The 25,193-nt window shown below is 40.9% G+C and overlaps 2 protein-coding genes across 2 annotated transcripts in view; both read left to right on the top strand.

Moving 5' to 3' along the window:
* Nucleotides 1-550: 550 nt before the first annotated feature.
* Nucleotides 551-7,961, top strand: ptgis (prostaglandin I2 (prostacyclin) synthase). Its single transcript, XM_023414245.2, has 10 exons — nucleotides 551-688; nucleotides 1,493-1,616; nucleotides 2,421-2,596; nucleotides 3,143-3,286; nucleotides 3,876-4,003; nucleotides 4,688-4,869; nucleotides 6,295-6,448; nucleotides 6,777-6,958; nucleotides 7,372-7,523; nucleotides 7,652-7,961. Exons 1-10 carry the CDS (start codon nucleotides 621-623, stop codon nucleotides 7,800-7,802), a joined length of 1,461 nt encoding a protein of 486 aa, XP_023270013.1. The 5' UTR covers nucleotides 551-620; the 3' UTR covers nucleotides 7,803-7,961.
* Nucleotides 7,962-9,213: 1,252 nt separating this feature from the next.
* Nucleotides 9,214-25,193, top strand: part of LOC111660862 (potassium voltage-gated channel subfamily B member 1-like) — a 37,017-nt gene continuing 21,037 nt past the window's right edge. Inside the window, exons 1-2 of the mRNA XM_023414289.2 lie at nucleotides 9,214-9,506; nucleotides 10,310-10,971. Of these exons, the coding sequence (XP_023270057.2) occupies nucleotides 10,417-10,971 (555 nt within the window). The 5' untranslated portion in view covers nucleotides 9,214-9,506; nucleotides 10,310-10,416. The remainder of the gene's footprint in view (nucleotides 9,507-10,309; nucleotides 10,972-25,193) is intronic.

The raw sequence follows: 25,193 nt of genomic DNA on the forward strand, positions 1-25,193 counted from the left end.
TTAGTTGTACGTGAACGTTTGCAAGCAGAAGTATCCTTCCTCTGGCTTAACCCGCCTAGAACCAGACACCCAAGGGACCTTCCAAACAGGAAAAATCTAGATGTTTACCAGCAATTGCCACAACTAATTCCAAGAAGTCTACAGGAACAAATAGCATGCCCAGCAGTATCAAATTTAAGGACTTTGATAAGAATGACTACAGATAACAAATTGCAGAATACTGCTATTTTTTAAACTATAATTTTTAATAATTTACAAAGTCGACTAAGGTGCGGATATTTCTCTGACATCTGAAGCAGTTCTTAAGTAAAACAAAAATACTTTCCTCTTCGTCACGACTGATTTAGTTCATTGTTTAGTATAAATTCGCTAGAATTAAATAGACGCTGAAAATCCTGACAAACGGGAATATTATTTTATTTTTCAATTACTTTATTTCCTTTCCTGATGATGATTTTTTTTTTCTTTTGAACAACGTGACTGAGAGCAGACATCGAGCACGATTACTTGAAGGGGGGGTGTGACTCCTGCGTCATTGTGTGTGAGGAAATCTAATAAATGCCATGTGAGAGCTGAGGGGATTCTAGTGTCTCTGGAGACCGGGAACGTAAACACACGAAATGATCTGGACCATTTGTCTGCTTGTCCAAGCTGCGCTGCTGTATTTCATCCTCACACACAGATCGAGGTAAGTTACTGCTCCATTCACCTGTGTCGTGTTCACACTCACTGTCAATACTATAGAATTAGCTCTGAGCAAAGACAGGTTGTTCTCTTAACCACTGAACTGGTTTGTTCTTGTCTTTTACTTCTCTTTAACGCCTGTTTGTTTATTTGCTGTCAGTATTTTTCATGATGGCAATTTTTATTCATTTGGCTGTTTTAAAAGCCATTTGACGCACATTCAGCTGAGTTTATCACTTATAACAATAATAATAATGATAATAATAACAACAACATAGTGGTGGTAGTGAAAGGACTCAGCTGAAGTTTGTTAGTTTATTGTGCTTCTGTACAAATTACAAGGAATGTGGTTAAACTGCTACAGTGTTAAATAAGTCTCCCTGTATGGAAACTGCTTTTTGTTTTCCTTTGAGGCAATTAAAGGACAAAATCAGTGATTTTTCTGTGATGTCATGACACATTGTTCAATTAATCCCTGTTATTGTTAAGTTCACCTACACCTTTAGAAGTATAATCACATGATAAAGGGCTAGTCAAACAAACAAAGACTGCACAGTGAGTACGCTGATAGCAGCTGGAAGACTAAATACTAATGTTTTACTGTGGCAGACAAGCGAGAAGATGCATGTGAATCACTTTGTTGTTAACTGTTCAGGACTGAATGTTTAGTAGTGTTCCTACCTTTAATGCTGTCATGTCAACAAGTGCCAAGCAAACAGATCAGCCTCTTCAAGTAGCAAAATGCCATTTTAATTATTTGATAATATATGAAATCGGTTTCTTTTTATTTGTTTTTTTTTTCCTTTAGATCCAAGAGTGAGCCGCCTCTAGACAAAGGACTTATCCCATGGTTAGGCCATGCACTTGAGTTTGGAAAAGATGCTTCCAAGTTCTTGAGTCGAATGAAGCTGAAACATGGCGACATTTTCACAGTGAGCAGAAAAAGTCAACAATAATGATTTATTCACAACAAAGCAATCTCGCTTCTGTAGATATTTAAATGATTTAAATTTTGTCTAAGCACTTTAACTAGTATGTTCCATATTAGCTTAAAAATTCAGTCTGTACACATTTACAATACCATAAAAAACGGGCAAACTGCCTCAGCTGAGGAAGATCATATGATTTCTATCAAAAGCTCTAGACAAAGGTAGAGCATGAACCTTGGGGCGAGATTGTTTTGTGAACTGCTGCTTCAAAAATCAAGATTGTATTTTATTTTTATTTTCATCATGCAATGCAACTTTACACTAGATGATACTGAATGCTTGTTTTGGTTGCTGGGAGACATGATGAAAGAGAAGTCGTGTTTGCTTTGTGTGACTTACCTCTCCACCAAATCTAGAATAAGAATATGATAATATTCATGTAACAACATGTTGTGGATCCCATTATGCAACATACATTTGGATCAGGATACACTGATTTTCAGTTATCCTGAAACAAAATACAAAGTTTCACATTTTTTGAGGGGTGCCAACATGTCATTTTCCAAGACATTTGATCTTGAATTTTGTGTTCATTCAGAAGATTGAAGGAATATTACAATATCCTTCAGAAATGTAATAAAGTGTGGTGAATTTATGTTGTTTTATGTTGTGTGATAAATTGTAATGTACGTTTAGTGGTTATTTCTACAAATCAGTTAACAACTCATAAACGCGTGCAAAAAGAATTTACTCAGCGTTTGCATTTCAGTGCATTATATCTGATACAGTCACACTGATGATCTCCAGGTACGTGCTGCTGGACGTTATGTGACGGTGCTGCTGGATCCACACTCGTACGACGAAGCCATCAAGGACTCCGAGTGCCTGGACTTCACACGCTATGCACAGGTGCTCATGGAGAGGATCTTCAACCTGCGGCTCCCACATCACCAGCCGCATAAAGCAAAAGCCATGATGACAAAGTATGTCCTCAAAGTACTTTATACTAACTGAAAGCTTCTCCTGTATGTTTTCATTTTCATTTCATGTAAGCTCGTGTGGAACATTCTTCCCATTTTCAGAAATCTATTCTTAGAGCTACCTGTTTTGTTGTTGCTCAGTTGTTGCGTGGACACTATTTATTTTGTAGAACTGAAAGAAAGTGTTCGCCTGTCTAATCATCAGTAAATATTTCCGGTTCTCAGATTAGACATCAAGGACAGGAAGGGAAAACTACACACTCATTACAATCAGAAGTTTAGAAAGACTCGCACACTTTCCTCCTCAGGTTGCATCAGAGTTATGAGTGTGCAGTCTATGTGTTGTAGTCTGTCACCACTTGACCCAAAATTTTGCTGGATGTTAAATGATGTTTCTCAGGGACAGCAGATTGGGCAACTAAGTCAGATGATGAGCTTTAATAATATGTATTACTGAGTAATTACACTGTTCACAAAACCAAAAATCAGTGTGAAGGCCATCACTTAACCTCTTCTTCTTGTGTCCCCTCTGACCTTTTGTGTCCCCAGGCACTTCATGGGAATGAATTTGGATGCCCTCAACAGCACAGTGAGCAGACACCTGCAGGCCTTGCTGAAAGCTGAGATGCCTCAGAACCGGAAAGACTGGAAAGAGGAGGGACTGTTTGACTTCTCTTACAGTTTACTCTTTAAGTATGAAAGAGCTCCTTCCTCCCACACACACACACACACACACACACACACACACACACGCACACACAACTATGTCAAAAGAGGTATGTGTTCATGTATGTTAAAAGCCTTCAGCTAAACAGTTTACACACCAGTCAATCCTGAGGTCTTCTGTTTGTAAACATGGCAAGAAAAATGTAGGATGACGCTTTCAGAGCAGCCTTTCACACAAATGTTCAGTGTAATCTTTCCGGTTGAGCATGAGGCTCATTTTGGCAGAGCGGATGTGAATGCAATATGTCACTGTTTCTCAAGCTAAGAGGTATCACCAATGGGAAAAAAAAGCAGATAAGTTATGTGGAATCTGAAACATTATATGACAGTAATGTTTACTGTGCATGTTGACATTCACCATGACGAGAGGCTCCACGTTGCGCAGTTCAGTGGAAAATACCAGTAGAAAAGGCATCACATGTGTTTGATGTGTGCTTTCAAAGGCAAAGAGTGTGCGAGCTGGTTATATCTTTCCATCAAGACAGGGAGGGTTGCCATCCGTCATACAAAAAGTCCTGCACATTCCCACACCTTGTGTCTCTCCTTCTCTCTGCAGGGCGGGGTACCTGACGCTGTTTGGAGGAGAACAGAACAACAACAGCTCGGATCCGTCAAGTGTCTACGAGGAGTACAAGAAGTTTGATGGTCTCTTAACCAAAATGGCAAGGGGCACACTAAAGCCAGGTAAGGACAGAGAAAACACCTCCCAGCTAATACATAACTTCCCGTAACTTTTGAAATTTCTGATCAGCTTATCAGAAGCTGAACTCAAAGACGCTGCACTTGTCTGAAAGCATCATTCTCTGTCTAAACACACCAGTCAGTGATGAAGTCGCCTCAATCAAGCATAGATCATCAGCATTACAAACCATAAGTCAGAAAAGGTGATTCAATTGTCCTCACTGTTTACATTTGTCACTGTGCCTCAACTAATATGAGCTGACATCATTACATCATGGATTTGTTTTGTGGTTGCCATGGTGAGGTTCACTTACTCAGTTGCTTACATAGCGTCTCAAAGTGTGTTGTGCCTTTGAGGACTTTTACGATTCACCGTTCATCATCACCAACTTGTGCTGGTAGCTCACTTCACTATCACAAAATGCACCTGATTTCCCCAGGCCTTGTTTGCGTGTCATTGTTTGTAACTACATCTTTGTGGAAATCGGCCAATTACAATATTATTGCGCACCGCCTACGGACGTGCCTGCCACACCTGAAATATTGTTCCGCTCCCCTCTCGTAGGCACAATCATATCTGCTTACATATCAGGCATTTTATTCATCGACATTCACATTGAGCAAAACTATTTATGATTTGCCTGTGACTCACTCACTCACTTAGTGATGTTTGTCTGTGTGTGACAGAGGAGAAGAGGACAGCCCACAGTGTTCAACAGAGACTGTGGGAGCTTTTGGCTCCAGCCGGTCTGACTGAGGACTCGGGGTCGAGCCCTTGGCTTCATGGCTACAGGCGTCTCCTGCAGGAGGAGGGGGCCGATGAGGACACGCAGAGAAAGGCTATACTTATGCAACTGTGGGCCACGCAGGTGAGTTACACTTCAGAAGAAAGACATTCTGTATGTACAAAGCAAGAATTTCTGGTTATCACATCTAGAGATAAGGGAACTTGCCCGATGCTTCAGATGATTCTGATGCCACGATGTCTCTGTCCCACATGAATTCAAAGAGACCAAGATAAGGACATACAATAGCGATGCAGTACTCTTGTTTGCCACAAGAGTGCGCTGTACACCTCCGCTAGTACTTAGTCTGCGTCATGGTCTGTGTCTGTGGGCGAACCATGGAGTAGATTCAGGATAAGAAAATATAAAACTGTACAGTAATTGAGGGCAGTGTCAGTGGTGAGGCAACTTTTTATTGTTGTTGAACTTCAAATTGTTAGTCAAAATCCTTTAATCCTTGGTTTGATGTATGTTTAAAGGTTCGGTTGTGCAGCAGTTTGAACATCTACCTGCATCTCTTCCCATCTCAGAAAAATCAGTTGTTAATTTCACATTTACAAGACAAAAAGCAGGTTATTGGCTCTATTAGTTTGTCTTGAATGGGACTGGAGTTGGTCTTACTCATACAGACTTGGGTTTATTGCATCAAAGGCATTAATCAGAAGTTTACTTCAACATTTGCTTTACCCTGTAGGCTGCTTACTCATCCTTTTTTGCACTTGTCACTGGAGGTTCTTTCCATTTGATTACGAATTTTGAGTCATAACTTTTAGTTATCTCTTCGTCACATTTTCAATATCCTTAAAACTTATTGTCATGCAATATTGTAATCACAGTCAATATTGTTCTGTGTCTATATGAGGCCTTTGATACATCTGCATGTCTAAATCTGGTTAATGTCATGTGAGGCATCTTCTAATAGATACACAAGTTCTATCATCAGCAGTGTTTATGTTCAATAAAGTAATCATTCATTACACTTTGTAGTGTATTATGCAGTTGCTTAACAGGCAATTTCAAGGTAATTTATTCGCTATGTTATGGTTCCATAGTGTTCAGTATTTTATGTTTCTACTGGCAGACAGTACTGTGGTTGGCCATTAAATTAAATAGCTTCAATGTCCTGCCCTTGGATTCAGGCAGATGGCAGGGGACCTCAGGTTTCCACTGGCTTTCCTTTTTAAGTAAACCATTATCACGCTGTGCTTTGCCAGAAGTGAGACTATCCAGAGCATGGCTCTCCTCACCCAAACACATGAAAGGAATCCGTTCTTTTTAATCTCGCCAGCACCTAACATTCATTAGGCTTTTTGATTTAATTGAACTGAACTTTAATTAGAATTTGTGCTTCGTTGCAACTCCAACAAAAGATAGACACGAATAGTATGGATGTAATGTGATGTTCTTATTTGCTGTTACCAGGTAACCACCTGTGCTGTCACTATGCAATGGCGGAGTGTGAGAGCCAACCTTATCATTGCGCTTATGTGAGTCTTTGTTTGTTTCCAGGGTAATGTTGGTCCTGCGACATTTTGGCTGTTGGGCTACTTGTTGACAAACCCTGAAGCTCTGATGGCAGTGAAGAGGGAGTTCAGCCAGATCTCACAGATGGAGACCTCAGAGACTCCTCTCACGGACAGACTTATGAACACCCCTGTGTTTGGTGAGGGCTTGATCCCAGCTTGTGTAAACAGAGGAACATTTATTGGTTGTTTGTATTGTTGGCAAAATGAAACCTGGAATAACAGACAGTGTTATTATTATTATTCAGTATGTAAATGCATAAAATCACAAATTAGTGCAAGAGGCCTTGAAGAGTGAGAGCTGGGCCAATCAAAAGCATCAAGATTTTACAAAATAAATCAAAAGATTAGCTATTGATGAATCCAAATTAGACCCATTGTGCATTGTGCTATTTGATTCATATCAAATATTTGTGAACAAAAATATTTCTGCTCGTTTACAGTTAATACATTGTTTCTCCCTCACAGGTAGTGCTTTGGAAGAGGCACTGAGACTCACTGCTGCCCCCTTCATCACCAGAGAGGTGGTGAAGGAAAAGACCCTCCACATGGCTGATGGCCAAGAGTACCTGCTAAGAAAAGGAGACAGGATGTGTTTGTTCCCCTTCATCAGCCCTCAAATGGACCCTGAGATTTACCACGAGCCACAGGTTTGTTGTAGCGCCTTGTTAAAGTAATAGCCATCGCGTTTCCAACCTCTCCACTCCATCAAAACCTTCCTGTGCTGCCAGCAGGAATAGTAGTAATTGTCTTAGGGACTAGTTGGAGGCAGACTTAAGTGCAATTAGCTTGTGTGGTTGTTTATATAAGGTGGAATCAACGCCTACAAATCTGACCCTGTATTACCCAGTGAGAGGTCAAACCCAGAGCTGCCGACAACTGAGGGATTAGCCATGTAGGAGAACAGAAACACAGCTAATAGGCGTGGGAAGGACATTGCAAGTCTGCTTTAAATGAAATCTGTCCACCAGAAATTAGACAAACAAACAGATGTAATGTGTCATCTCTCATTGCTTGCATCTAATGTCTGCTTCCAAAAAAAAAAAATGTGTTTCCTTTCCAGAAGTACAAGTACAATCGCTTCCTGAATGAGGATGGATCAGTGAAGAAGCATTTCTATAAAGGAGGGAGGCGGCTGAAATATTACACCATGCCGTGGGGCGCAGGGACCAATGGCTGTGTGGGAAAGCAGTTTGCCATCAATACCATCAGACAGTGAGTGTCCTAGAGTTAGTGCATCATGTAACTTTACTTTTGGTTAAGATCTCAAAATGTTCCACGGTGGCGGAGTTTTGTATGTTTTGCTGTTCTAATTTTGGGTTTCATCTGTGTTTACTCTTCAGGTTTGTTTACATGGTGTTGACTAACTACGATTTGGAGCTGTGTGACCCAAATGCTCAGATGCCGGAGGTAAATGCCAGTCGTTATGGATTTGGGATGCTACAACCAGAGGGGGACTTGCTTGTCCGATATAAATTGAGGAATACACACTAGGTCTTTAAAGACAAACAAAACACACATCTTTTATGTACATTTCAACACATGCACATTGTTGTTAATATTCCCTTTGTACTTTTATATTCTATATTTATATCAAACAGTATGTAATTATTTTTGTTATTTATCAATAAATGTAAATAAGACTGTGTATAATCTTGTGTTGTCACATTTTTTGAGTGTATTTTGGTTCAATGATTGGTCCATTAAAGCCACATGTTTGCTTAGCACTGTACATTATTATTCTGTAAGGAAAACTGAAATAACAGAACATTGAATACTTTTTCTTTTTTTCTTTTTTCTGAGCTATAAAAAGTAAGCACTCAAGCACGGTTCTGTATGTTAAATACAGAGAGTGAGCATAATGAGGGGACTGCCTGTACTGTAAACAGAGCCGGCCACACATCTGTCACACTGACACACGCCTGCTGTTTGCAGAGTGAAGCTGAATGGAAAGTTTAGATTTATCTGTCGTTTGGAAAGCAGCTCATCACTTACCAGCAGGAGCAGATTCACCATAGACCACAGATTGTAAGGTATTGTGCAGGTTTTTTGATGGAACAACACAACTAATTTCTACTCAAATTTTTAGCATTTCTGTCCATTCAAATCATGTTTAAGCCATGAATGGTGTTCTGATTAAAAGAGACATATCAAAGTTGTGGCACAGTCATGGACAGAGTTAGGCCTCAGTGAATTTGGCTTTGGTTTAATTGAGTCTCTTAAACGTTGAGTCCTGTGGTGTGGATTAATGAACCTGAGTGTGTAATGGAACTAAGGTTGTCTCTGCCAAGTCTGAATTATAGGCTGACTCTTACACAGACTTCCTTAAGATCAGATATTGTGTTTCACTAAAACTATTTCCTAGTTTGGTATTCACAGGCTGCCATCCAGGGCAGTGGGTTGACTATGTAGTGCATCTTCATACTTTCTTTAATCCCCCTTTCCTCTTGAGACATATGGTGTGTTTAGATAGATAGATAGATAGATAGATAGATAGATAGATAGATAGATAGATAGATAGATAGATAGATAGATAGATAGATAGATAGATAGATAGATAGATAGATAGATACTTTATTTATCCCCTGGGGGAAATTCATGACTTAGTGGCTTTACTTCAAATTTGATCTATAGTTATACTCCTAACACTGATGCATAGTAAGCCTTTAGTAACTATGTAAACACGATTGTAGTTCGATGAGTTCTGGCCAAGGATGTGAACTCCTCATTGTTCACATACCAATGCTGCACCGAGCAGAAATCCAGTGTGGACGAACTGAGCTGTGGCTCGCTGGCTCTGTGAGGGTTAAACTCACACAGGCTGCGCCGCTGGAGGAGCCTCGTTGAAATCAGCCCCTGCAGGATCCCGTTCACAGTCACAGGCGCCGGCCAGCACGCACACTCACACTGAGAGCAGGTGGAGGAGAGGCAATCGACACTATTCCCGGCTGCTCTCCAGAGTTTACTTGTTGAATCGCCCCCAGGAGGAGGGGTGGACAGGGCAGACTGGAGATGGGGATATTTGTGTAAAACAGTTCTATTTTCCCCCAACATTTCGGTAGGTAGCTCAGGATGCCTCCATCAGCTCCCCGCAGAGCACTGGAGACCTGGAGGGACCTAACAAGTTTAAACGTGTTCACTCTCTTGAAATGTTGCGGAGGACCGTCCATGAGGTGAATCGGGATTCACGGGAGTTGCGTATGTATCATATTTCTTTATTCTTTGAATCTATTTTTAGCTTCATTTTTATAAGCAACATGGCTTTGTAGCCTTCTTGGTTTCACTTGTTATTGTCCTGTCAGTATTTGGCGTATCTGGACACCATCGCACTATTTACTACTGTCAAGTGATGTAGTTATATTTAAATACACATTCCCAAAATACACTTGTGTTGCATGACTCACTCATGCGCAAAATAATGTAGTTATTATGGCATATTTGCTTCAGCTAAAATTAACTTTATACATTGTTGTAATTGTTCCCCTTTTGAAAATAAATTGTGACCATGTAAACGTGGACAAATAACACCATGAAGTTGTGAGGCTGCTCTACAGACTGCTCTCAGGCGGTGGTGACATAATATGTTGTGGGCTCTTAATCAAAGTTGATAATCGGTGTTAGTATTAGTCCAGATTAATATCCCTCTGAAGAACAGTTCCGACACACATTCGCCTTTGCACCGGGATCGATCGCTGTCCCACGCGAGAAACGAGACATTTCAGCACCGGAGTCCGCGGACAGCGACAGACACCGGTGGGTCTGTGGAGTGACAGACAGGCGCTTCAGCACCGGGACAGCGCTCACAAGTGGAGTCCAGTTTATCATTGGCCAGGCTCTCTCACCCTTGTCAGCAAGAAAAGCGGCTGTGCGTCTTAAAGCTGATTAAAATATCTATTTGCTTCTCTGATGAGTGGATAAACCACCTGACATTGCTGCTGTAGGACACCGGCCTCGGCTGCTCCAACAACGTCTAAATAATTTCTCTTTTCTTTTTGTTCCAGACACAGGAAAGGTGGAGGGACCCTGATGCGGTCTTCGACAGGACCATGTCTTCTTAATCTGCCACGCTCTTCCAGTCTTTCCAAGTGACCGAGTGACTTGAGTGAATATGATCAAAACGGGCTCCCGGCCGGCCACCACGCTGCCACCGGATACGATGGACATCATCCGTAGCAAGACCCACTCCCGTCGAGTGAGACTCAACGTCGGGGGCCTTCTCCACGAAGTCCTGTGGAGGACACTGGACAGGCTGCCCCGCACAAGACTGGGGAAACTGAGAGACTGCAACACCCACGACTCTATCATGGAGATATGCGATGACTACAGCTTGGATAACAACGAGTACTTTTTCGACAGACACCCCGGCGCGTTCACTTCCATCCTGAACTTCTACCGCACCGGAAAGTTGCACATGATGGAGGAGATGTGCGCCCTGTCTTTCAGTCAAGAGCTGGACTTCTGGGGCATCGATGAGATCTACCTGGAGTCCTGCTGCCAGGCCAGGTATCACCAGAAAAAGGAGCAGATGAATGAGGAGCTGAAAAGAGAGGCCGAGAACATGAGGGAGAGGGAAGGAGAGGTGTTTACAACCACATGCTGCTCCGAAAAGAGGAAGAAACTCTGGGACCTCCTGGAGAAGCCAAGCTCATCATTTGCTGCCAAGGTAATGTCAACCTCAGCATTTCACCACTGCCACACTGCCTGGGCAGATCAAGTGAAAGCAGTAGGTAATCTGAGAGGAGGCAGCACTGGCATACAGCCAACAGGCCTGTATTACCCAAGTTTTAAATAATGATTCCTCTATCTAGACGTGCAAAGAAGGTTGCTGAGTATGAGGTTCTAATGAATGCGGTTTAAATTTAGAAAATAATTAGAGATGAAAACAAAAAAGAACAACAACAAAAAAAAAGACAGCATGAGAAATTCAGTTTAACACCCAGAGGCTGGCATACATCTTTCTTTGAGACCGGCTTGATCTGATGTCTGACTTTCTTTGTACCTGAACCAGTGCTTTTAATCTGTCACTTCAGCAGCTGGAGTACAGGGGGTGGGGTGGGGGGGACAGATAGATAGAGAGATGTTGTTGTACCCAGAGGTGAATGTCAAAGCTGTCTGCAAAGTTTTGCTTATTCATCAGTGTGTACTGAAAAGTGTAAGTTTGGAAATTAATTTTGTTACTCCACTTGAGTCAATAATCTCAACTAGGTGCGCCTCCCTGAGACAAAAAGATTTCAGTGCTGCATTTCTGGGGAGTCAGAACCTTTTTTGTTGTTGTTGTTGTTGTTGTTATTGTTTTTTAGATGAATACATGACAGCCTTCATTGTCTCCCTTTATTGATTTCAGTCAGATACTTGTTCCCATAACAGCATTGTCTGCATGTAAGTCTTCTGGGGTAATTATTGGATGTTTGTTTTTCATTGACAACACCACAGATGAATACATGGATGTAGTTAAGGAGTTTAATACATGTCAGGATTGCGAGAAACCTTCCTGCACAATAGGTATATTTTTAGACTGTCTAATACCCACCACCACCCCGCACACCTTTTCAACAGTCACCCCCCCATCTTGGCTTCATTAGCCACCCCTGCCTCATTTCCAGTGCAGTATTCAATCATCCAGCTCATTAAAAGGCTCATAGCTCACACTCCAGGAACCAGACTACTGCACTTTGCTGGATCAATGGATGTAGTCATGTTAACAGCATTCTTAAGTGAGCTAACATTACAAAAGATGTGACTGGGTCAATATTCAATTACAATGTTAAATAACTACCCAACTGCATTTTACCAACACAACAACTGTTTGGGGAGTCTGCACATTAAGAGACATTGACCTTTCAGTCACTCTACATTTACCAGGGAGAGTGAAAAAGAAAAGTTTAATAAATTATGTCGAGGTATGATTTTTTTTTTTTTCAGATGTGTCATGGTTGTATCACAATTCAAAATGTCTGAAGATGTCACATTTCTGTGAACAGATGACTTCTTGCTAATTATTCCAGAAACAAAAGGTACCATGGTCAATTCACTGTTCAAAGAAATGTCAAACACCTCCCTGGGTTCCTTCATAATTTATTAAATTCATCAATTCAAGGTACCTTACTTTGAATTACTGAAGCTCTTAATTATTTTTCTTAAATATTCAATCACACTGGCTTAAAGACTTGCTCCATTTCATCTCAGCACCACTGGGTTTTCTATTTAGCTTTTTGAAACCCTTAACCACAGACAATTCTTGCATCATCTAATGCTAAATTTAGATCTAAATCTAGATCTAAATCATCTAACTTTGGTAGTCACGTTGACTGGCAGACCTTCTGGCAGCAGAGGAACCAAATTAGATTAACAAGAAAGCAAAGGTTGGCTTTTACCCATTCTTAATATCAAACAGTATAAAGCGGCTTCCACCTATCTCCAGGAAAATTACTGTAGTTGACACTATTAATATTCATTTTATGTCTGTTTAGCAACAATTTTGAAGATCCTGATACATCTTGTAAACCAGCACCGGAGCTTTCCTTCATCTGTCTCCTTAAATGAGCCGTAAATATATGTTCACTGATACAGTTCTTCTCCGACTTTACGAGGTACACCTAGCTAAAATGTAATCGTATAAGGTGCCCTGCAATAATTACTATCCTCACAGAACTTACCAAATTCAGGTTTTGTTGAGGTTGTGTTGAGAGGTATTGATTCAACTCCCTGGTCATTTTGGAGGCTGTAATTTGAGGTGGCTTTATGCTAATCAGAAAATAACATCAGCCAATCCCCTTTTAAAATAATAACAAAGTGATTTAACAAAAACAACTGCTATCTACACTCTGAACTACCAAAGACCAATTTTAATATTGTTCATTATAGTTTTTTATCTGATAAGCAGTCAATGGTGTTAAATTAACCTCCTTTAAAATTATAAAGAGGTTGCTCATGGGTATGTAATGTATGTCTTCTGTTATTGCCAGTGTATATCAATAACATCATTTTTCATTACAGGCTCATTTTTATGCAGATGACAGTATATTGTTTACACCAGAAATTAGCAGACAACAACATGCTCTTGTTGTTCTTCATTCATTTTTCACAAATCCTTTGTTTTAAATTTGAATGAGACTAAATGTGTTGTGATTGCACAAACACATACAGCTGTTATACTTTTTCTTGCTATCCCAATAAATAACAGTGAGGAAATTTAACTTATTTAAAACTTATAAAAACTTGAGTGTGGCCAGGCAGAAGTCTTCTCTTTTAAAACCAGCTGAGAGATTAGTTCAGAGTTTAACATTTAAAAGTTTTTTTTTCTTTAAAAATAAGTAAATCATTATACAATTGACTGGTATATATTTGATTCAATGAAAATAGGTTGTACTCTTATAATGCTCAATTATACCCTAAAATGACTTTATACAGAGTCAGAATCAATGTTCATGAATGTGAGAGACATTACAGTGATGAAGATTGGCCTGTTTATCAGGAAGGGAAACGTACATTTTTGCCTATTGGTTTTTTCTCTGAAAACATTCACAATAACCCCTAACTATTTAATTGCTTTTAAAAGCAATTGAACAACAGATATGAGGCCTACCTATGTAAATACTGGACATAGAAAAACCACTTTGCAGTATTATGCAACTTATGGATGGAACTAATTACACAGGCTTTGAAAGAAGATTATTATATGATATTATATTAGTGCTAACTTATTTGATAATCCTTCTGATTGTTCCTGGATGATAACACTGTAATCACTGTTTCATTCATCTTCATCTTCCATTCTCAGGTTTCCTAAAAAAAAAAAAACAGAATAGCTTTTAGCAAGACGACCTGAGCAAATCCATTTTTGAATCTGAATATTTACTTAGCTCTGCTGTTGTTCACTGAGCTCACAGGACTATGAATTATTAAATAAAGGTCAGGACCAAAGGCATGACCAAGTATGAAAAGCTCCCTTATCTAACAATATTTACATTTCTAAATCATAATAAGCTCATTATGTGGTCCATAGCACAATCATTAATGAACAATCAGCTCTCTTTTGCGTTATTTTTGCAATACTTTGTGAATTTATTACATGTCATTTTCGAAAACATCTTAACAATCACCATTTCCACTTTATGAAGTGCCCCTAGATGCTTTACATTCATTACTGTACGTTTTAGCATTAGTGTCTTTCCTCCACTGTGGTTGTCATTTAACATGAATGATGATTTTTTTCCAACAGGAAAATAGCACAATTTATGACCTTCTCTCATGGTCATTGTAGCATGGAGGCTCTTGTTCCAACCTAACACACAATAGCTGTAACAGGCTGCACAGTGTGTACAGAAAAGGGGCCCATGAATGTTGGAATGAAAGACAGTGGAGTTAATTGGGCGGTTGTTTGACAAATAGGGTCGTTTATAAACGGTTTACTTCCCCATATGAGCCAGAGAAAACTAAAAATGTCAAATTGAGGTTAAATGGCAGCCGTTAAATGCAGTCTTGTTTCTGGAGCTTAATTGAAGAGTTGCATCTGTGAAATGGCTTGTTCCCAAACACATATTCTGCCTCATTTATTTTTCAGTGCTGATGAAATTTTAATTGCACATTAATAACGCTTGACTTAATGCCGGAGAGAGAAGGTGCGATCCAGAATATCTATAGCTCCAGACGTCACCTCACCGTGGACCTTCTGGAGTTATAACCTGCCCAAAAATACACAAAGGCACGAGCGCTCTCTCTCGGAAAAGCCATTTTTCATGTCAATGCAGCAGTGAAGGACACCATGTGTGCAGCTCTTCGATAGTCTGTTTTTCTGCTTGAGATGTAACTGAATAGTTTTAGATACACTTGAGTTTGTATTTGCACTATGAGTCTGGCAACTAAATAGTTTGGCATAATAATATGGACTCCTGGAAACACAGGAAAAGACTTGCAGGTAATAATTTCATCAATAAAAGATAAGTTCTTGTTGATATGGAACAGTGTGTGCTGAATGCCTCTGTTGGTATTTTTACTGTAGTGTGGCCCAGTAGGAGGAAATGGAAAGTGGGTTGTGAATGAAACCAGCCCATGTAATGCAGCATGTCACAGCATGCCTCTGTTGCTCAGTTCTCCCCAAGGTGCGGTTCAGTCTCGGAGGGATCATGGTCGCGTAATAAATCACACTCCCAGGGGTGTGGCATTGGCACGATCATTGTTGTAAACTCCGAAACTCCATTTAAATGAAAACCATTTTTTTGCAGTGAGTTTGCAATGAGCAATTGTGTCTTAGATAAACAGATTAGGTTGTTCCACGTAGGTGAGTTTAGCCTGACATTCTTAGCTGGAAAAAGGCGATGTCACTCACTTCTAATGAAATAATTAACATCTAATCAAACATGTTGAACTTTGACTGTTACTGATTTGGTCATGAATACTTAAGTTCCTAGATAGATAAGTAATATTTTAATATATGATTCCAGGTGTTTTAAACATGCATGTGCTCTAGTTTCAATGAAAGTCGACTTCACTAAAGTGCTGCAGTATAATGTGTCAACTCTCATAGTTTTAGGTCGTGTTTTAAGAGATGAATGTAACAAATACACCTATAGTTTACCTTACATACCTCTGATAGTCAAGGTATCCAGAATCTAGATTCAATTAGCATTTTTTTGTTGAATCAGTATGAATTTGTTAGACTTAAATGAATAATAGAATATATATTTTATTTAGTTTCTTATCTTTCGTTTCAACATTGCAGGGATTAAACATAGACAATTGCACACACTACCACACACAAAAAAATTTGGATTGGGTATAAAATTCCTGTTGAAAAGTCAACTACAAAGTTTATGAATATACAGTAGATATTCATTTTTTTGTGACTTAACAGTAAGTCGATTGTTAAGTTCATGTTAAGTTTCACAGCATCTAAAAAATAATGTTGACTCATAAGGCTTTCATGTAATAGACTTTTCTTGACACTTCAACACTCTGGGATGCGAATTCCTGTCTCTCCTAAAAGCCCTCCAGTGCTTTCTCTACCCACTGAAGCTTTGGTCTAGAACAGGATACTGAGCTATAAAAACTGACACTTAGTTCTTTTGCCTTGGCAGAGGCTGTTTGAACCAATTGCACGGAAACTTCTCTCAGTGAGCCAGAGACAGCCATCACGAGAGGCAGTTAACTGCACTTCTTACCACACATTAGATATGCCCGATTGACTTCACTGTAAGCACTTTGCTTTGTTGTTTGATAAGTCTGAGATCACTGTGTGCCCCGGCTGTAGCTCTGTGTGGAGCGATCCACTGTGTTCTGTTACCGTGCTACACGTTCACCCCACATGGCCTGGGAGACTACTTTTTGTAAGAATGGGAGGAAATCGATGGCAAAGACATTAAGATGTAAGGCAAGCAGGGCTGAGTGAGGACTCACTCTGATCAGCCATTAGAGTGGGACTAAGACGTGTGACTTCCCACGGACCGCTGCCTGCTGATAGCCCTGCATGAGGGAGTGCAGTCTCTCATGCTAACCCCCAGCAGTGTGTCACAGGGGGAGCAGTGGGACCAGAGGAGATATGGCAGCACAGTCACTATGATTTTCTGGTCTCTGTTGTTATTTTCAGCTGTGGCTCAGAGTAATAGAGCATGTCTCTGTCTCCCCTCCCCTCCCTACCTTTCTCTTACTGCCTTTGTTTGTGTGTATGCATGCTCTTAACAGTGCCTGGGACTGTCCAACAGTGTATTTTATGAGTTGTTTTCAAGGGGTTGTTGCTGGGTGACAGCAACTCTTCCATTGTGCTTAGGTGAGCTCTGAGTAGCCACAAATCAATGGTGCACACACTTTCCTAGCTGCCAGACTGATTGCGGTCCCATGTATCGCCAAGTGAGCTTACACAGAGTCACATGGACTGTTCAGCAGATTGACAGAGGGAACCAGAGTCTCTCTCTTTCCCCTCCTTGTTATTTTATCATCTCATCTGCCTGTATCCGTTGCCCTCTACTCCATCCTCTCATTATTCTTATACAAGTAGCCTAATCAGCACGTAAGCACTCATTATTGTATGAATTCTAATTAAAGATAGAAAGATTCTATAAACATATTTGTTTTATTCATCTAGTTCTAGATAATGGCTATCCTCATATAATATAGCACCCCTTGAAAATTCCTTTTTCTAGCTTTTTATAGTCAGCTCTCAGACCGACTGCATTCAGACTGCTAAGTGGACCCAAAAGTAATATTCAAGTGGACGTTTTCAGAAAAAAGCAGTAGTTTGACAATTTATAACTTTTATAACTCCACAAAAATCATCCATATTCTTTAGGCATACAGAACATATTCTTTTTTTTTCACTTTTCAGTCTGTGGACACTTCAGATACAGCCACAGATATAAAGGTTGCCACACTGAACAGCTTTGGCTGAAACAGCAAAGTGCTGTTCCTGTTTTGTTTTCCTCTTAGCTCATGGTATCTGTCTTTACCTCCATGTTTCACCTTTTTTTTCTGCCGTACTTGAAAGAAATTGCCATTGTCCAAAGGCAACCACACGGACTCTGATGAAGCCCTCCTCTAAACTGTGAGAGACATTAGCATTATTGATTTAAAATATGCCTTTGATGCTCTTTGATCAGAGTGCAGAAGCATGTGAATGGAAATTCACCTTAGGAAGTAGCACGTCCCACCAGAGTGGCTGCTAATCGATAGAGGAAAATCTGCCCATCTGTGAACTGCAGACGTGAGGATTAAATTGTTTGTGTAGAGGTCAGAGTGTGTTCCATATGCATCTTACTGGCTAAGCCTTAATGATTTCTCGGAGACTTCAAAGACTCGTGTTGCAATTAGAGGGTCCACGTTGCATTGGAGCTGCAGTTTCCTGTACATTTGTGCTGGACCTTCATACTTCATGCTTCGTTAAGCTCCTACTGAAAACGATATTACTGCTCTCTGTACTGAGGTTTTAAAGGAATGCACTGATGGATAGGAGCTGAAGTTTTACCCAAGCATGTCTCTTACATTTCCTCCAAAATTACCAATAAAGACTGTTTGAAAGAGCAGGATTTAGTTCCCGTGGTCTATAAATGACTTCCTTCATTGATGGAGGGGCTGTGTTACCTGCATAGACAGACTACACAGTTTGCCTGCCAGCTACTGATCTATTTTACACACATATGTTTTTGCCCACAGCTTCACTGTTGTGGTTCACTGTCACTGCTCGAGCAGCTGTTTTCAGTTACGAAGCTCTGATAAACGCACAGTACTCCAGCAGCTCAGCACCGACTGCCAGATAAACAACATTAAGAGACTAGCGGGTGAACAAAGTGGAGCATTTAGCAGCTAAAGAGCCAGATATTTCCCTCAGTACTTGGTGGAGGAGAGTGAATATTTACTTCCGTTCATCGGGTTCAACAGAAACTCGACTCCAAACAAATGCTAATGTTTCTCTGTATCTGCTGGAAGTGTAAACAGGCAACTTTACTGACAAGCTCATATCAACTTAGTCCGATATTTTCCACTGCCCTCAGGTGGACAAAAAAATCAATGAATGCAGGTTTAAGGTTTTGCTTGGAAACACATTCATGTAAGAAGAACTCAGGGATTTCGGACTAATGGATTTAGTCTCAGACTGTGATCCACAAAGCGTTTGCACAGATAACATGATCTGACTGTGCATTTGCCAAATACTGTGATTTAAGCAGGTGGAAATAACAAATCACAAATAATCAGTATATCGATCCATTGTAGCAGAGTAAAGATGTCTCCTTTCTACTATTTCCAGTTTGGAGCAAATGGCTTTGGGATGAGGCAACTGTAGCCCTCTGAATCCTCCATTGCCCTGCAGTTTCCATGGAGAGAGGTGATCTGGTACGCTACATTACCTTATCGCACCAGCCAGCTGGGGCAATACGGCATATTACACATGCGCACATAGACACACAGAGATTCCCACGGCACAGTATCTCTGTTTGACAGATCTACAAAAGCCCGTGCTTTATTTTTCGTACAAAACCTTATCTGATTTTCCTTATATTCCTCACACATTTCTGGAACTGGGTTTTGTGCCTGTAGAGGACATTGACATTTAAAAAGGTCAGAGGTCAATCGCAAAGGGACAGAGACATGACTACTTTGCTGCAGAACTTCATTCATTATTCAGACAGGCCTGTCAGAGAGCGGAGAGAACATCACTCACACGATGTGGAGTGGTGTGGGGCCGAGTGGTCGCCCGCAGACAAAAGCAGAAGTTTCCAGAGAGTTAGACATTACAACCCAAAGCCATTGTGCACTAAAACTGCTTCTTAATCCACAGTTGCACACCACCCCAAGGTTTTCACCGCTCACTCTGCAGGCTGAGACTGAAAAGGTCATTTTCCAGCCACCCGTGCAGGAATGGCAGGCATGACTGAATAATGCAATGAAATTCTGTAGTCAGTCCAATACATTCTCTGACAGCAGATATATTTTTTTCTGCGGAGCCTCAATCTGTGTAATCCATCTCTGAGCTTTCACAGATTCGTCTTCACGTGACACTGCTCTCCGCCGTTGCTCCCTCGACTTCTTGCCCAAACTCAAGTGCTATACAACGTGCCTTACCCTGCTTGTCATCAATCGGTGACTGCACAACAAAAAGATGGCTCGTGCATTTTTAACCAGCTGCTTTCGTCAAAGCGCGCCTCATCCGGGCGCACTTAGCCGTCAAGCGAATGGTAAAGAAACACTATGTAATGACACTGTAACTGAGGAAGTTCTGAGCTTTGGCCTTTTGTTTGACTTCAGTTCAAAAGGCTCAGCTGATTTCACTAGATGTTATACTTGCATCTACTTCTAGTGTTTGCTCCTTAACCATGATATGGAGTTGAAATGATGTTGTTTTTACATCAATACAGACAAAGTGTTTATTCAACTACACACCCAGCAGTGTGAGGCAGCCTGTAGAGATTCAAACCACAATAAACACAAAGTTCCCAACGTTTCCCTTCGTTTAAAATTGCAGTCACGCTATTTGAAGTCCCTCGTCTCCATGAAGGCAGGTGTAAATCCACGTGTGTGCTGCTGCTCACAGCGGCTGCCAGACTGAGGAACAGTAATTACTTGAATTTGATACAGAACCCAACACCTGAAAGCTCCACGGACAAACAGTCAACAACAGGGCTCAATTAACACCGGATCACCTCCAGTCTCTCACTGTGGAGCATCACGTCTGCCATGCTAGACAGGCCGAATTGAACAAAGCTTCGGGTTACAGTTGCACTGAGCATATCACCTGACGATACAGTAAACAAAACAGACATTTTATTTTCCAGTGAGGTTATCTACCTGTGACAAATGCAGCTTCTAAATGAGCTGATATACACGAGAAGAGCGAAGCTGATGCTGCACACATTATGTTATGGAGGTAAAACGTCAGCAGGAATAGAGGCAGATGGGTGTGAGAGATGTGCATTGTTCCCCAGACGTGTCTCATTCAGTAGCTTCTGCTCTTTAGCAAACAGAGTGCGAACGCAAACGCAAACACAGGGGCTATGTTTAAAAACCGCCGTCTGCGCTTCTCATTTTATGCCTCACATTCAGAGTGAGATGTGTGCAATCATGTATGGAGAGGAAAGCTTTAGATCCACTCCTGTGGTTGGTGTACATGTGGAAGTATACCTCACAAATGATCCGCTGCAGCATGAGGGAGTAGAGTTCATCAGGGCTCCACACTTGACATTGTAATGCTTGGTTTCTGAGGCAACTCCCATTGTGGTTTACAGAGATAATGCAGCCCTTGAGATGAGGGTGGTTTGAGTGGGAGTGAGGTAAGAGGTTTTTCCTGTGTCTCCACCTATAATGATCACAGATGAGTCCAGCATAGGGGGATGAGAGCCCGCCTTCACTTTGTTGCAAATCTTCTCACCTCTCTCTGCTCACCTGTGTGGACCCAAGAAGACCCACTGCTGCATTGTCTCTGTGTGTCTGTGTGAGCTTGCCTACCAAGAGAGAAACAGTCATGGGGAGTTCAGTTCAATTTGTAGATCAATGTCTCCGCCTACTCTATTCATTTCTTATAGAACAGAATAACTCATTCAAACCAGGGTATCAATATGAACAGGGAGCATGGAAAGACATGAAGAGTATGGTTTTTATTTTCTTTACTATTTCATGATTTTTTTTTTAATGAAAAACAAGAAAACAAAATTTACAGAGGAAACTGTGGCACAGGTATTTTCAAAACCTACCATCCCAAGATGAGTTTTGTAATGGTGTTTGCACAAAGAGATTTAGAAGGACAAAGCAGAAGAGGAAAGGTTGTTAATATTATACAGGGTGTTGCTCATCCTAATGAGGCACAGCCTGCGAGGAGTGATGAAGCCACCTTAGTGTGACATCCAGCACAACCCCACCAGATCATCTACCTTAGCTCGGTGATGGCATTCCTCTCCCAAGGGGCCTCTATAAATAAATACTTCGTCACACACATGTATACACACACACACACACACACAGACACACACACACACACACACACACACACACACACACACATTCATGCACCAATTTCCAGTCTCTGGCTTCCTTTCAAACACATTTTCTTTTTTAGCCTGTTATTGTCCCACTCATTCTCCCCACGAAGCAACACACACACACACACACACACACACACACACACACACACAAATCACAAACACATATCCTTAAATAGACACATTGATGTTGTAATTTAGGTGATTGTTTGTGACGGCCTGGAACCTTTTCATTGGACTACATCAAACTGTTTGGCAGTCATCTAATTTCCCCAACAACAGACTGTCAGATTCACAAGTATGTTTCTTTTCTAAAGCAGCAGAAGGTATGGCAGAGGTGCCTTTCATAGAGTGGGAGAGAGAAAAAGGGAGTGTGAGGGAGGGAGTGAGATAGACTGGCACTTAAGTGATTGGTGTGATAGCAGAGGGTCGCTGGAGACAGAGAGTGGTCAGAAAGTGGTTTTACTCAGTGCTATCACATAAGTTAGTGTTTTTAAAGTCGAGCACAGAAATGCAATATCTTTGTTTTTCATTTTTATTTGAATTTTCAGATGTAAATAAATATGTCTACATTTTGGAAAATATACTTTTTTTCCCAAGTTAGATGAGAAAAGATACCGCACTGATATCTGTAAGCTAAATACGAAGCTACAGCTAACTGCTGGTTAGCATAGCTTAGCGTAAAGACTGGAAACAGAGGGAAACAGCTAGCCTGGCTCTGTTTAACAAAATCCATCCGCCAACATTTCTAAAACTCACTAACACATTATATCTCGCAGGTTGCAGTTTTTCAGGGGGTGCTGTGGGGTACTATTTCTTGCCTGGGTATAGGGACTTCCTCAAGGCTATGCTGGCCTCTTGGCAAGTTTACAGTGACAACAAGATGAAAAAATTAGATAAATGAGACACAATAGGTTGATTTTTTTTTAACATTTAGACACAGCCAGGCTAGCTGTTTCTGTCTGTTTCTGTGCTAAGCTAAGTTAACTGGCTGCTGAATCCAGCTTTATATTGAATGGGCACAAATGTGAGTGGTATTGAACCTCTGTTTTGACTTTGGGCAAGAATGCACATAAGCATATTTTCTTAAAGTTGAATTTATTCTTCCGTATCCTGTGTGCACAAAAGTGCAGGAGCTTGTTTGTTCTTGTTGTCTAATGGCCGTTGTAATTGGTGCCTAATGCATTTTGCTCTTGATGGCAGAGAACAAATAGGCCTCTCAACAATCTCAGAAACTCAGAAACAATTTTCCACAGCTCAAGTACCAATGAGTAGACGGTAAGAGGAGGTTACAGACCAACAGAGGCATTACTGATGTGCACTCAGCATCTACAAACTTCACTGCAGCTAAAAGTAAGTATTAAACAAGAGCAAAATGCATATGTGCATCCATGTCCAAAAAATATTTTTCTAAATCCTAAAGATTCCTACTTAAAATGAAATTACACAGGCAGATTACAACACTTGTATTCATGATATGCTGTGCTGCATATGTGCTGTGCTGTGCAACTGTATTTACAGTTGTATTACAGTATGTGGGTGTGTGTATTTATCAGGCTTCTCTGAGTAAGTGCAAGTGAGAGAGAGAGACAGAGATATAATGTGGAAAAGAGAAGCTTTTCTGGGTCAACACAGCAAAGAATCGCAGCTTCTATTTAAAACTGAATATAAGGACGTACTTTCCTTTTCGTTTCAAAATGTTTCTGTTGTAGAAGTGTTATTAAGCTAGTCTGAGTTCTGCTAGGTTGGACAGTTTAAGTTGTCATCCAGGGATGCAAATGGGAAAACAGATGCACTGTCAGGCCCGTCAGTCACTCATGCATTGATGTAGACACAGTTAAGTGAGAGGAGCAAAAGTCAGTTTAAAATATGTAGGAAGCAAAGTGAGCATCTTGCGATAGAGGATTAAAGGCCTGGCAGTATTTGTATGCTAATATTGATGGTAATTATGTCGGACTCCTGTGGTGTGCTGACCGAGGAGGAACTAATGTTCATTTGTTGTAATTAAACTCAGCAGAAGTGCTTTCGGTAGCAAAGTACTGTCAATGAGCTATACGAGGCTCTGGAAATCACCTCAGTGGTACCTGACTCTGTTTGCCAGGATGACACCTCAGAGGGAGTCCCTGGGGAGCAGCTGAAAGCAGTATGCCTCAGGTAGGTCACCTGAAACCCTGCAGCCACTTAGCACATGGAATGACTGACATATGCAGGTGTTTCTCCATAAAAGCATCCTGGAAAGGTCCAGTACATTTGGCTGAATTTAAATGCTGTCCTTAGCATACCGCACTGCGTTACACTAAGAACCAGTGTAGCTGATAGTCTGGCAGTGCAGAGTGGGTGGATTGCATTCACTATCCCACTAATCTCCAGGCAGCAATCCCAGGAGTCCCTGTTTCTCCCCAGTTTACTGCCAGAGCCTCAGCCTACTCATTGCTCTCATTTCTCTCACTCCTTCCTTCCGCCTACCAGACACCAGCCATGAGCACATCACCTTACCTCTGTCTGGTATGAGATGTAGGCCACAGAGAGACATGTTGATCTAAAGTGGGCCAAGCAGGAGAAGAGAGGAGAGGAGAGGAGAGGAGAGGAGAGGAGAGGAGAGGAGAGGAGAGGAGAGGAGAAAATATGGGTCACAGGTTGAAGGTTATGAAATTATGGAAGGTCAGTGGACGTAGAGACCAGAGGTGCACAAATACATATTGTTCACTGTCTCTTAGAGCTATTAATATTATCACTACTATGTCTTCATGTTTCTTCTTCCAGTCACAGTCACATGCACCTAAAGCTGCCGGTTTGAGCTCGTAATTATTGGAAATTCATCACGTGGCCGCCTCATTCCGGGTGTGACGTCGATCTGTTAAACTACCTCAGGCAGCTCCATGTCCCCGGAGGGCAGAAGCTGAGAGTCAGTGGGTCCTGTGTAAACTGAGCAGCGTGATGTAAATTGAAAGGGTTAGTGATCTGTGGGAAACTCGACTCCCTTGTCGTTACATTAACACATATCTGTGGTTCGAAATGCGTTGACGCTCAGATGAGGGGGACAATGAACTGTTGCATTTCCTGGATGATTTATGAATGAAATCATCGATTGTTGAGCTGAAACGATTCGTCAATTAACTGTGTAGTCAATCAAAAAATCTGCAACTATTTTGAAGCAATTTATCATTTTTTAAAAAAAATATCTGGTTCTAGATATTTTCTAGATGTAATAATCCATTGTAATTTGAATAATGATTGAGTTTTGTACTTTTGGTTTAACATAACCAGATATTTGAAGTTGTCTTTGAGAAATTCTCATTATTAATCAGTGTTAGCTGCAGCCCTAACTGATGGATTGATGAATTCATAGATACCATCAGATATCATTACCTTTGAAGTGATAATAATAAAACAAATTATATATTATATATTTATATTTTTCCTA

Source organism: Seriola lalandi, unplaced genomic scaffold (genome assembly GCF_002814215.2).
Source record: "Seriola lalandi dorsalis isolate HSWRI2012SDOR001 ecotype SW California unplaced genomic scaffold, Sedor1 jcf7180002054522, whole genome shotgun sequence".
Lineage (NCBI taxonomy): Eukaryota > Metazoa > Chordata > Actinopteri > Carangiformes > Carangidae > Seriola > Seriola lalandi.

Bases quoted from the DNA above. Each gene is read 5' to 3' on its own strand.
- ptgis (XM_023414245.2), top strand. From the start codon at position 621: ATGATCTGGACCATTTGTCTGCTTGTCCAAGCTGCGCTGCTGTATTTC. The intron at 4,870-6,294 runs GTGAGTTACACT...GTTTGTTTCCAG, and splicing joins TGCAACTGTGGGCCACGCAG to GGTAATGTTGGTCCTGCGAC. The intron at 6,959-7,371 runs GTTTGTTGTAGC...TTTCCTTTCCAG, and splicing joins AGATTTACCACGAGCCACAG to AAGTACAAGTACAATCGCTT.